The sequence below is a fragment of the Pogoniulus pusillus genome, chromosome Z (assembly GCF_015220805.1).
Source record: "Pogoniulus pusillus isolate bPogPus1 chromosome Z, bPogPus1.pri, whole genome shotgun sequence".
Classification (NCBI taxonomy): domain Eukaryota; kingdom Metazoa; phylum Chordata; class Aves; order Piciformes; family Lybiidae; genus Pogoniulus; species Pogoniulus pusillus.
In genome coordinates this window covers 65,224,273-65,236,380 of record NC_087309.1, presented here as the reverse complement: position 1 = coordinate 65,236,380, position 12,108 = coordinate 65,224,273, and the positions used below count along the sequence as shown (strand labels likewise).

At 42.3% G+C, this 12,108-nt stretch overlaps 1 protein-coding gene across 3 annotated transcripts in view; it reads left to right on the top strand.

Moving 5' to 3' along the window:
- The window catches only part of SLC24A2 (solute carrier family 24 member 2), a 133,825-nt gene that overhangs the window by 67,191 nt on the left and 54,526 nt on the right, over window positions 1-12,108 (top strand). For all 3 annotated transcript variants that reach the window (XM_064176747.1, XM_064176746.1, XM_064176748.1), the window contains one exon: window positions 1,547-1,655. In XM_064176747.1, the coding sequence (XP_064032817.1) occupies window positions 1,547-1,655 (109 nt within the window). The remainder of the gene's footprint in view (window positions 1-1,546; window positions 1,656-12,108) is intronic.

Sequence of the window (12,108 nt, the reverse complement as noted above, 5' to 3'; positions counted from 1 at the left end):
ATTTGACTGACACTAAAGATTAATCCAGATATCATGTATTTTTGCAAAAGGCTATTTTCTTTGGGTTGGGAGGTTTTTTTACCTATAACTGGTTTTCAGAGTTTTAGCCAGGAACTGATTCTGATTCTGGTTCTGATTGTCCTTTGTATCAAAACAGGCTAAAAGCCATCTCCAAAGTAGTCTTACTCTATGGGATGTATTAAATGCATTGATTATTGTACTTGAAGATGGCATGTGGAAAAAAAAAAACTCAGAATATGTTTTAAATCTCTACAAAACATCTACCAGGACTTATGCAAAACTTTTGACCTGACCTGCAGGACATCCTTGTCTGTAAATTGGAGAGACATGAATTTTATGGATGGACTACCCAGTGGATAAGGAACTGGCTGAATGGTCACACTCAAGAGAGTTGTAGTCAACAGCTTGGTGTACAAGTGGTCATTGGTGATGAATGGCATTCCTTAGGGGTTGATACTGGGACTGGTGCTGTTTAACATGTTTGTTGACAACATGTGCAGTGGGATAGAGTACACAGCAAGTTTTCTGACAGCTCAAGCTATGTTATGTGGTTGGCTTGCTAAAGGAAAAGGATGATATCCAAAAGGACTTTGGCAGGATTGAGAGGTGAACCTGAGTGAACCTCATGAAGTCCAAAAAGGTCCTACCCATTGTGATTGCTGGGACAATCACAAATACATATACAGGCTGGGCACTGAATGGATTGAAAGCAGCCTTGTAGAGAAGGACTTGGGGGTATTGGTGGATGAAAAGCTGGACATGAGCCAGTAATGTGTGCTCACAGCCCAGAAAGTCAATCACATCCTGGGGTGCCTCAAGACAAGCATGGCTAGCAGGTCAAGAGAGGTGATTCTTTCCCTCTATTCTGCTTTGGTGAGACCCTACCTGGAGTACTGCATCCAACTCTGGCACCTTAGTGTAAGAAAGATATAGACAACCTTGAGTGGGTACGTAGGAGGGCCACAAAGATGGTAATGGGCTGGAGCACCTGCCCTGTGAGAACATGTGAGAGTCAAGGTTGTTCAGCCTGAAGAGGAGAAGATTCCAGAGAGATTTTGTAGCAGCCTTCCAGTATTTAAAGAGAACCTACAGGAAAGATGGAGAGGAAAGCTTTTTTCAAGAAGTGTAGTGAGAGGATGAGGGGAAACAGTTTCAAACTGAAAGAGGTTAGATTTAGATTAGATATAAGAAAGAAATTCTTTATGGTGAGGGTGGTGAGACACTGGAACTGTCTGCCCAAAAAACGTTGTGGATGCTCTGGAAGTGTTCATGACCACATTGAAGGAAGCTTTGAGCAACTCAGATGCATAAGGGAGTGGAACTAGATAGTCTTTAAGGTCCCTTTCAACCCAAATCATTCTATGATTCTCTGATTAAAAGCACTTAAAAGATGCCTATGTGCTGTAGGTGTCTGCACTGCCTTACCACACTCACAACCTGTTTTTTTGTCAGTGCTTAATGAATTGAACCAAAGCAAGGAGATGTTTCATTCCAGCTGAGTTCTTTCTCTTATTTTTCCACCTAGACCAAGCCACGGCTCCAGCGGGGAGGAAGCTCTGCATCTCTCCACAACAGCTTGATGAGGAACAGCATCTTCCAGCTCATGATTCACACACTTGACCCACTTGCCGAAGGTATTCCTATTCATTTGGGGGAATTTCTGTTGCAAAGAGCTACTTTCCTTTTCTCCCTGTGAAACTACTTTCTGCATTTTATTGTTTTCTCTAATCTTTTCTGAATGTGTGTGAATTTTCTGAGAGAGTTTTGCACTCTAACAGTGTGGTACACCAGCTGCCACTTACACTTGCAGCTTAGGAAATCTATTAATTGTGGTGCTGACTAAAACTGATCACTCGGTTCGTGTATATCGTAACTACTGTCTTGCTTCACCTTTGCCTTCAGTAGCAACTTAAAACTTGCAAAATCTCTATCCTCATGTATTTTTGTAAAGGTTACTTTAATTTTCTTTTATTTTCATACATCAGAAAACCAAGAGTGAGTAATATATACCTGTGAGTAAAAGGCAAAATGGAAATATATTATATGGAACATAGGAAAGAATGAGACTCTATAGGATTGACTTGGCATTAGTGAAAAAACAAACAAACATCGCTCTGTGTTACATGCATGTTAATAGTTCGCTTGCTTTATCCAAGTGGGGTGTAACTGTTTGACTTCTTGAGAAGTCAACAGCTTCAGTTTGAAAAGCTGGCAGGAATACACCCCCAAAAAGAAAAATCAGTCAGGCCAAGGGTTTATTTGCTCAATATGTGGCTGTAGAATTTTTCTTGCTGTAGTAAAACATGTCTTAGGAAATAGCATTCTGGAAGGAATTGTGAGATAATAGAGACCTGAAATATTATGGACAGAGAGGCTTTCCAGATTTCAGTTGCCAAAAAGTATATGTAGCACGTCCCTGCATTCAAGTTCTTTTGTGTTTTTCAATGCATACAGCTTTTGAAGTTGCTCTGTATCTCTTGGACAAGGTAAATCGACTTTTCCATTTCCCTCTTCAAAAGCTGCAGCTGACACTCATTTTGTCAAAAAAAAAAAAAAGGCAATTCTAGCCCTTGCAGTCTCCAGGCCACTATTTTCACTCCAATCATGATTTATGTTGCTTCTCTCTTTGGTTACTGCTGCACTACGAGCTGACAAAGTCTGTTGTCTCTTAGGTTGGAGTCATGAACAGACTGTGCTCAGTGTAATCCCATTCAATGCCAAAAAAGGAATTAAGAGATGTATTGCAGTTATATATTTAGTTTCCCTTAGCTGAATCACTGTAGCAGGTGAGCAAGCTTTCTAACTGCTGCACTCAGTCTCATCTTTATACATCTGGTAGCTAAACTTTTCCTTCTTCTAGAGTAATAAAAGACTTCCAATCTCAGTTTTTCACTCTTGGACGAAAACTTCTAATTTTTCATGACAATCCTCTGCACTCTCTTTTACCCTTGAAGCAAAGTTCCTGAGCTGTGGATGCACCTGTAGTGTCTCAAGTAGTGCTAAGATAAAGAAAAATATCAACCAACTGGAGCTTTTTTTTTTTTTTTTTTTTTTTTTTTTTTTTTTTGAGTAAGAGATAGCAGAAACAGATTGGGAAGTGTTTATTAGCAGAGACAGAACCTTTATGGCAAGTCGAAGGCTGCTGGGAAACTAGAACTGTTAACTGGAGCTCGATTTATACATAAAGGAGATTCAGAAATAAGATCAGCTCTCAGGTATTTTTTTCATTGCCTAAACTTATTTCACATATTTCCTAGACATAGCTTGCTCAGCATTTAGGCATTTTCCCTCTACTTTTCCTCTGTAGCAAGCTTGCACCATTTAGTGTGATCCAGAGGCTCCCATCTTCACGAAAGCACAGGAAAAACAGTTTTGAAATCTGAAATCCATCTTTGGAGATAGAGAAGCCCAGCACTTTTCAATACTAGATGTAGTAATTAAGTTTATCAGTTAATGCAGTGCTGTTCTTGACTGTGTCAGTAAAATACTTGAGGTCACTGTGGATTGATAAAGATAGTTGCACTGCATATATCTTACTTAAAATACTGCAAAAAAAATCTTTTCCAGTGTTTCTTTGCTCATAATACTTTAGGGCTTGTTTTAGGCTCTCCAAACCCTTTGTCCTGGAGTTAATATTCTTCAAATGAATTAGAATGTAAGTCTTTTGTGGCCCTTAAATAAGCACAAGGCAATAGGCACCTGCAAAACTGACATGCTGAGTTAAGATGTACAAAAGAGCTCAACCAAGCAAACCAGTAAACAACCCCCTGCTAAACCCCACAAAATGCTACCTACATTAGCAGTGAAGTTTGTATCTTAATACACAACTTTGATGAAGAAATGTCCAAGAATACACTGGAAAAAAGCCTGTATATGTGGAGACAACTATGTTGGTGTTAATATTGAAGTATTTAATTGTTCAAATTTTCACTGGTACCAAATTTCAAGTGTTAATTAATGAAAGCATAGAAGTACCATGATAGGAGTGCAATTCAGTCAAGATTTTTGCATATGGAACTCTTGTTGTAGCTTTTTTACACATGTAGCCATATGTGCAGGAGAAATTAAAATCCGTGCACTTTTCTTTCAAGCATGATGGTGGTTGCTAAGCTTTTCTGAGGCACCACCTCATTAGCAGGCAGACTTGGATTTCAGGATCTTCTGTAGTGCAGGCTGTTTAGAAGCAGATGCTTCTAAATCATAGAATCAACCAGGTTGGAAGAGACCTCCAAGATCATCCAGTCCAACCTAGCACCCAGCCCTAGCCAATGAACCAGACCATGGCACTAAGTGCCTCATCCGGGCTTTATTTGAACACCTCCAGGGATGGCAACTCCACCACCTCCCTGAGCAGCCCATTCCAATGGCAAATCACTCTCTCTGGGAAGAACTTCCTCCTAACATCCAGCCTAGACTTCCCCACACACAACTTGAGACTGTGTCCCCTTGTTCTGTTGCTGACAGCCTGGGAGAAGAGACCAACCCCCACCTGGCTATAGCCTCTCTTCAAGTAGTTGTAGACAGCAATGAGGTCACCCCTGAGCCTCCTCTTCTCTAAGCTAAACAACTGCAGCTCCCTCAGCCTCTCCTCATAGGATTTGTGTTCCATGGCCCTCACTAGCTTTGTCGCCGTTCTCTGGATAAGTTTCAGTATCTCAGAATCTCTCTTGAATTGAGGAGCCCAGAACTGGACACAGGACTCAAGGTGTGGCCTGACCAGTGCTGAGTACAGGGGAAGAATAACCTCCCTTGTCCTACTGGCCATACTGTTCATGATACTGGCCAAGATGTCACTGTCTCTCCTGGCCACTTGGGCACACTGCAGGCTCATGTTCAGCCTACCATCTACCAGTAGCCCCAGGTCCCTTTCTTCCTGGAGGCACTATCCATGCACTCTGGCCCCAGCTTGAACACAACTGGACCCTCACATTGCTTTCTGAGCTTTTAAGTGCCCACATTGATTATTCTAAATTCACATAATTCTGCAGACCTTCATAAACTAAAAGGTATTTTAGTTTGATATAAGTACTGTGGCTGGCCAAGGTAATTAGTACTAATTAATAAATTTGGATGATACTTGAATCTTACATTGAATTAAAAATATATATGCAATAACAGATACAGGTACATGCTGTAAACACCATACTAATTATCTGTTTGGCTCTGTAGAAATATGACCTCCCAAACTCTCACCATGTTCATGTGTTTTGATCTTCCTATGTATAACGAACAGCAGTCAACTACTGCATTGTGTTTACTTTGGCAGCCTTTTAGCATGCTAGCGAAGTAATTTTTTAAGCTGATAAAAATTGTTAATAATTAAAAGAAGGAGTAATACTAATTAGAAGTGTCTGAGAATTGCAGCCGTTTGCTCTATAAAGCCATCATTTCCTGGGACATAGAAATATAAAGGACTAGGTGGTTCTTTCTCTGGCCCGTGTGGCTTTCTCCATTTCACACACCCTTTCCCAATGAAAAGAAAAAAAAAAAAAACAAAACAACAACAACAACAAAAAAAAAAAACAAACTAGAAATAATGACAAAATAATGTATTCGTTTTGAGTTTCATGTAAGCAAAAGAAATTAGCTCTGTTGCGCTCATGATGCAGTAGAATGGAAGATGATGGACCCAGTGGATGGTCTGTGAGGTCAGAAGATTTCTTCTACATCATTTAATGCAAGTATGGAACATACTCAAAGAAACAGCAAAAAGACCCATTTTACTCAGCTTAGATCCTGTCAGCATTTATGCCAGCTGATGACTTAAATGAGTAGGTCAAAACCATTGTGTCGTTATCCATACTTGTAAGGGTTGCAGCAAAAGAACACTATATGAAAACATTACAAAGTGCTGTTTGTTCTCAAAGGGGGAAAATGTGTAGAAGGTGTAAGTCAAAGCTAACAGATACATGTGTATCTGTTATACTACTTCTGTCTTCCTCCTCTCATTTCCTTTTTCACCATTATACTACCATTTACTTCCTTTGCCTTTCCTCATCTGCAGCAACCCTGTTTCAGCCTATTCTGAAAGAATGGCTTCATCAGCAATTCCTCCCCTTTGTGACTGCTGTGTCCATCAGTCAAATCGTTTTCCAAACAGATGCCAGCAGCCCTGCGCCTGGCACAGCCAAGAGAACTGGGTTTTCCATCTCCGGAAAAGCACTTCTAGAGACTAGGAGATCTGTGCTTAACACTTCACAGCTTCCTGATCAAGTGTTGCTGTTAGAGGTAGTATTTCAAATTGTTCTGATGGAAAGTCCAGATTTTCTGTCTCTTCGCATCGGTAATAAAGTTCACTGTTCTGTTCTCTGTAAGAGCTATGGGAGCATGAGAAGGCACACTGCTCTGTTGTTTGGACCTGCATGGATTTTGCAAGGCTATCAAAACATAAGTTCTGTCTAACTCTTGATGACAAAATTACAGAATACATATCTGATTTGGAGACCTCAAAGATCATTAAGTCCAACCTTCACCTCAGTACTGAAGGTTCCATGCTAAAGCCCGTTGCTAAGCACCGTGTCCACACACCTCTTAAACACCTGATAACATAAGCAATATAAAATGGATGAACAGGATGTGCAACTGTTAAAGGTCAGCTTGACCTACACAGTGTTACTGTTACATTAACATGCAATATATTTATAGAAAATAGCTCATCATTTACTCCTGAATAATTCATGTGTGAAGCCAGAACCAACTTCTTTAAAATGCACTCAAATCTAAGTAGGAACATAAGAAATAGAAATTACATTAAGAAGGTTTAACTTCCAGAAAACACAGATGAGAGCCATCCTGATATACGATCACACACTTGTGAACTTATCTTTCCTTTTACCTTCCCACACAGATCTGATTTTGCCATGACTTGCCTATCTCTTGCTAACTCTTTGGCATCAGTGGGCTTGCAAAGTGTGCACATGAATAAACTGAGATCAGTAGCAGCTGGTTGACATCTGACACCTTGTGTTCAGGCAGGTGTGCAGCCTTGTCTTAAGGTTTCTCCTTCTCAGAATCTTGATCTCAGAATAAAGCTTCTAAGAAGATATGAATTCAGCGACTCTTAACGATAAGGTATCGTTAACAGGACATAAACTTTACAGTTGAAACATCATCATTCATTAAAACGCCCAAATATCTCTGACATTAGTTTTTTGTTTGCTTTTATCTTATTACAGAACTAATGACCTTGGTACAGATCATTTCCTGAGGATTAAGATTAATGACAGCCTGTGCATCAGGCTATCATCAACTCCCAGCCAGTCATTAATCCTCAGAAAATCCTGTGCCATATTTGCTTCTGCTTAAGTGCTGCTCTGGCAATCCTCTGTTCACTGAGTAGTGAGCTGAACTGTCCATAACAGCATCTCCTATGTGAATAAGTATGACCTCATCAGAGCTGCTGTGTTGCTCAGGCCCTAGTCCAAAATATAAGCAGCCTGAATGTAGATCATGGCAATTATTTTTTTTCTGAGTCATAGAATCAACCAGGTTGGAAGAGTCTTCCAAGATCGTCCAGTCCAACCTAGCACCCAGCCCTGTTTAACCTAGACTATGGCACTAAGTGCCTCATCCAGGCTTTTCTTAAAGACCTCCAGGGATGGTGACTCCACCACCATCCTGGGCAGCCCATTCCAATGGCAAATCACTCTCTCTGTGAAGAACTTCCTCCTAACATCCAGCCTATACCTTCCCCCACACAACTTGAGACTGTGTCCCCTCAGCTACCTTTGTCCTAGTTTTTTAGCCCATTCCTGAGTGATGAAAGGGTATGGCTTTCAAAAATTTCTTTACAGTTTTTAGTAGAAAGGGGCAGTTGTTTTGCAGTGAGAGGAAGGGAAGGAAGAATATGGAAAGTGTTTTGTAGGAAAGTGTCTGCCATGAACAGTAGGCTTGCCTTCTCTGCACAAACTGTAAGTTGCGTTTAAAGTATGATTCCTTCAGGACTGTGGAGAGAGGCTTTCCTCTTTGGAGCCTCCGGCTGCTATTCTCTTGAAAAGGGAGAGAGGATACTGGCGGTGAGGTGAGAATTCAGAGCACCAGTGCAAGCTTAAGCTACCTTTCTTTCCTTGCACAGCTTTAGCAGTGTACAGGAAGGATGAGATAATTTCCTTATCACGCCACCTCTTTTCTGTCTGCTAATAAGCTGCCACAGGCAAACAAACCATCTTCCACAAGGAAGGATTTAGCTAGATGCAGACTCACTTGTGTCCTGCTTGATGAGGTTATTACTCTTATGTAAATAACATCCTCTGCATGAAAATGAGTCTGTCATGGCTGAGTCCCCAGTCAGAAGTTGTTCTCTCCTATTCCCATCTCTAGTCCTATTTCCAAAGTGGAAAACTGCAAGATGTACTTCTGCAGAAAAGTTGTTGTTTATCTTACATGCTGACTTGAAAACAAAGAAACAAACAAACCACCAAACATAAATAATGGTGCATGTTGTTGGTGAGAGGAGTTGCCTAAAGCTGAGCTGATAGGTCTGTCACTTCTTTCACTGAATGCAGAAAAATGCAGTGCTGTCACCATCAGCACTGACAAAGGAAGAACAGAAACTCCGTTTGTGTTTCTCAGGACAATGAAGTTTTACCTGATCTTAAAAGATTTTATGTAGTAGAGATTTATTTATAATTACTCAATGGCTCCTGTTGTGTTCATAGATTTTTCTTAAGAATTGTCCAGGTTTTCCATGCACCTCAAACTATTTGTATCACAGAATCATAGAATCATAGAATCAACCAGGTTGGAAGAGATCTCCAAGATCAGCCAGTCCAACCTATCACTCAGCCCTATCCAGTCAACCAGACCATGGCACTAAGTGCCTCATCCAGTCTTTTCTTGAACACCTCCAGAGACGGTGCCTCCACCACCTCCCTGGGCAGCCCATTCCAATGGCAAATCACTCTCTCTGGGAAGAACTTCCTCCTAACATCCAGCCTGTACTTTCCCTGGCACAACTTGAGATTGTGTCCCCTTGTTCTGTTGCTGGTTGCCTGGGAGAAGAGGCCACCCCCCACCTGGCTGCAGTGTCCCTTGAGGGACAGTCGTAGACAGCAATGAGGTCACCTCTGAGCCTCCTCTTCTCTAGGCTAAACAACCCCAGTTCCCTCAGCCTCTCCTCATAGGGTTTGTGCTCCAGGCCCCTCACCAGCTTTGTCGCCCTTCTCTGGACACATTCCAGCACCTCAACATCTCTCTTGAATTGAGGGGCCCAGAACTGGATACAGTACTCAAGGTGTGGCCTGACCAGTGCTGAGTACAGGGCAGGAATAACCTCCCTTGTCCTACTGGCCACACTGTTCTTGATGCAGGCCAGGATGCCATTGGCTCTCTTGGCTACCTGGGCACACTGCTGCCTCATGTTCAGCCTACTATCTATCAGTACCCCCAGGTCCCTTTCCTCCTGGCTGCTCTCCAGCCACTCAGTCCCCAGCCTGTAGCACTGCTTGGGGTTGTTGTGGCCAAAGTGCAGAACCCTGTACTTGGCCTTGTTAAATCTCATCCCATTGGCCTCTGCCCACCCATCCAGCCTGTCCAAGTCCCTCTGCAGGGCTCTCCTACCTTCCAACAGGTCAACACCTGCTCCTAGCTTGGTGTCATCTGCAAACTTACTGATGCTGGACTCAATATCGATTTGCTGCTGCTGCTTGTATTCTTTTCTGAGATGATATGAAAATGTCAGTGTACCCCAAAGACAACTGACAAAGGTTGGGTTGCCTCCATCCGCCTGGATGCTCAGCAGCTTTCATTTTGGGTCATGTTCCGCAATACGCTCATGCTCTTGTTTTTCCCTATTAATGAGGCTGAGCCAAAGGTTTACTCACAGGTGAGTCGGGCTGGCTGAGAGAAAGGGCAGTCCAGATGCTTGTCCGCTCACGCTCTTGCAAAAGACACCCGAGGCTTGCTAGGGCCTATCAAGCCTGCATAAAGGGAGTGCTTATGGAGCTTGTCCTTCAGAGTGCCAGGGGACTCTTCCTGCAGGAACTATCCAGGCAGGAGAGAACTCTAAGGCGGGAACCCCAAGGTGGGAAGTCCCCCAATATTTATACCCTTCCTAGACAAAGAGCAGAGTTACCACTTCCTACGTGCGAAGACCACAGCCAATCCCAGCCCGATTCCAGCACGGGCAGCTGCAGGGGGCACCCCTTGTGCCAGAAGGGCCCTTTGCTCCCCCACTTCACACCTGCAGGGCAGGGGGGGAAACAGGTTTTTCACACTTATTCCTCTCCCATTCAAACCACAGAGGGAGAGGGATTTTGGGGTATATTGGACTCCCGCAGACCCTCTGAACCTTTTTCTGCCTGAGCTGTTTATTTGTTGTATCCTCACAGCAGGACAGGGCAGTTCAGCTTACACCAGTTCTTACATGTCTTGTAACAGTTCTTGCTTCCTCTTCTGGCCCACTAGAGAAAAACATGCCTCTGAGCATGGTGTTTAGAGCATTTTGGCTTTCTCTTGTGATGAAGGCTGGAATGTTTGCAAGGGACTTCTGTCAGAGAAGATAGAGGCTCCCTGCCAGACTCACATAGAAATTCATAGCTCTTTGTTACAACATAGCATCTTCCCTTTATCTCTATCCCCTGGTATCTCATTCTGGCAGGAAGATGGGAAACCAATGAAAAGGACACTTAGGTTTACCTTCAAAATTGAGTGTTATTTCTTACAAAAGCAGACACACTCTCTTTATGAAACTTAACTGTCGCAGAAATGGGTTGTTGTTTTTTTTTCATGTTGATTGAGAGGGACCTCTTGAATTACAGAATTCAGCTGGTCTACCTGCTTGTGTAGTTCACCTAGAGCAAGTTGCTCAGGACTCTGTCTAGTCATGGGTTTTTTTGTGTTTGACCATCATCGCAGTAAAAATGTTTCATTGTGTTTAAGATGGAATGTTCTGGTTTTCAGTTTGTGCCTGCTGACTCTCCCCTTGTCAGTGGGCACTTCTGAGAAGAGTCTTGTTTCCTTCCCATGAAGTATTCATACATGTGGATATGATCTTTCTGAGCCTTCTCTACTCCAGGCTGAAAAGTCCCAACTCCTTCTGCCTCTCCTCAAATGAGAGATGCTCCCATTGCTTCATGACCTTTGTGAGCTACTGGTATGTCCACGAGTCTTGTATAAAGGCAAGGCCAGGACTGGAAGGGCACACTGACAGCTCAGCTTTCAGTGGGGTGCTTCTCTGCACAGTCATTATCAAGAAGAAATCTGTTCCTGGGGGGGTTTTAAGCAGCTGCATGAGATTGGCAAAGCACTAAGGTGTATCTCTCACCAGTTAGACCTCCTTCCACTTTCTTTACCTTTCCATTATGGTAGAGACCATTGAAGTTTCTAATCTAAGTACCTACATACATGCAGGGACCACTTAATTTGTTTCATATTACAGAGATGTTGGTCTTGTTTTTTTTTTCAAGACAGTAGCTGCTCTTTCATGGCTATAGGGTGAGCAGGCTTCCAACTTCTATACTATCCACATATATAAAAAATGTGGCATGTTATTCTTATATATTACATGAAGTGCCAAGGAAACCTAACATATTTCTCTCAGGATAGACAGTTCAGTGGCAAAATGTACCTCTTTGTTGTGATAGCCTGAAACTCTGCAGCAATATGTAGAGATAAGCTAAGTTCAGGAGGTCCCTGAGAGAGGAGGCAGCACACGTTGCTAGCTTCAATGATAGAGTTCCTAGCGACTTAAAAATTGAAGAGCAAGTCTGTCTTTAAAAGTCACTGTTGCTCCTTCTAGGTAGCAAGTTTTAAATAATGAAAGTATTCTGATGAATTTTTAAACCTGTTTTTGAAAATCTGAAATCCCTAGGTTTGTTTCTTGGTAAATGTTAATTTTTGCAACAATTTATTTCGTTGTGTCATAATTTATTCTTTTAACTAGAATCTACTCAAGCTGCTACTGCAGGCGAAATTCTTGTCTCTCATCTCCATGATATTTTCCAGTGGTGTCCTGTTCGTCAGACAGCATATCCTTCTTGGGATTCCCTACAGAGTGTGCAAGGAAGACATGAATATTTCAATACAAGTGTGATCCCAGAGCAGGGTACAGCTGTCTTGGTGATGCATCTCTTTGCTTAATGGCTTTAG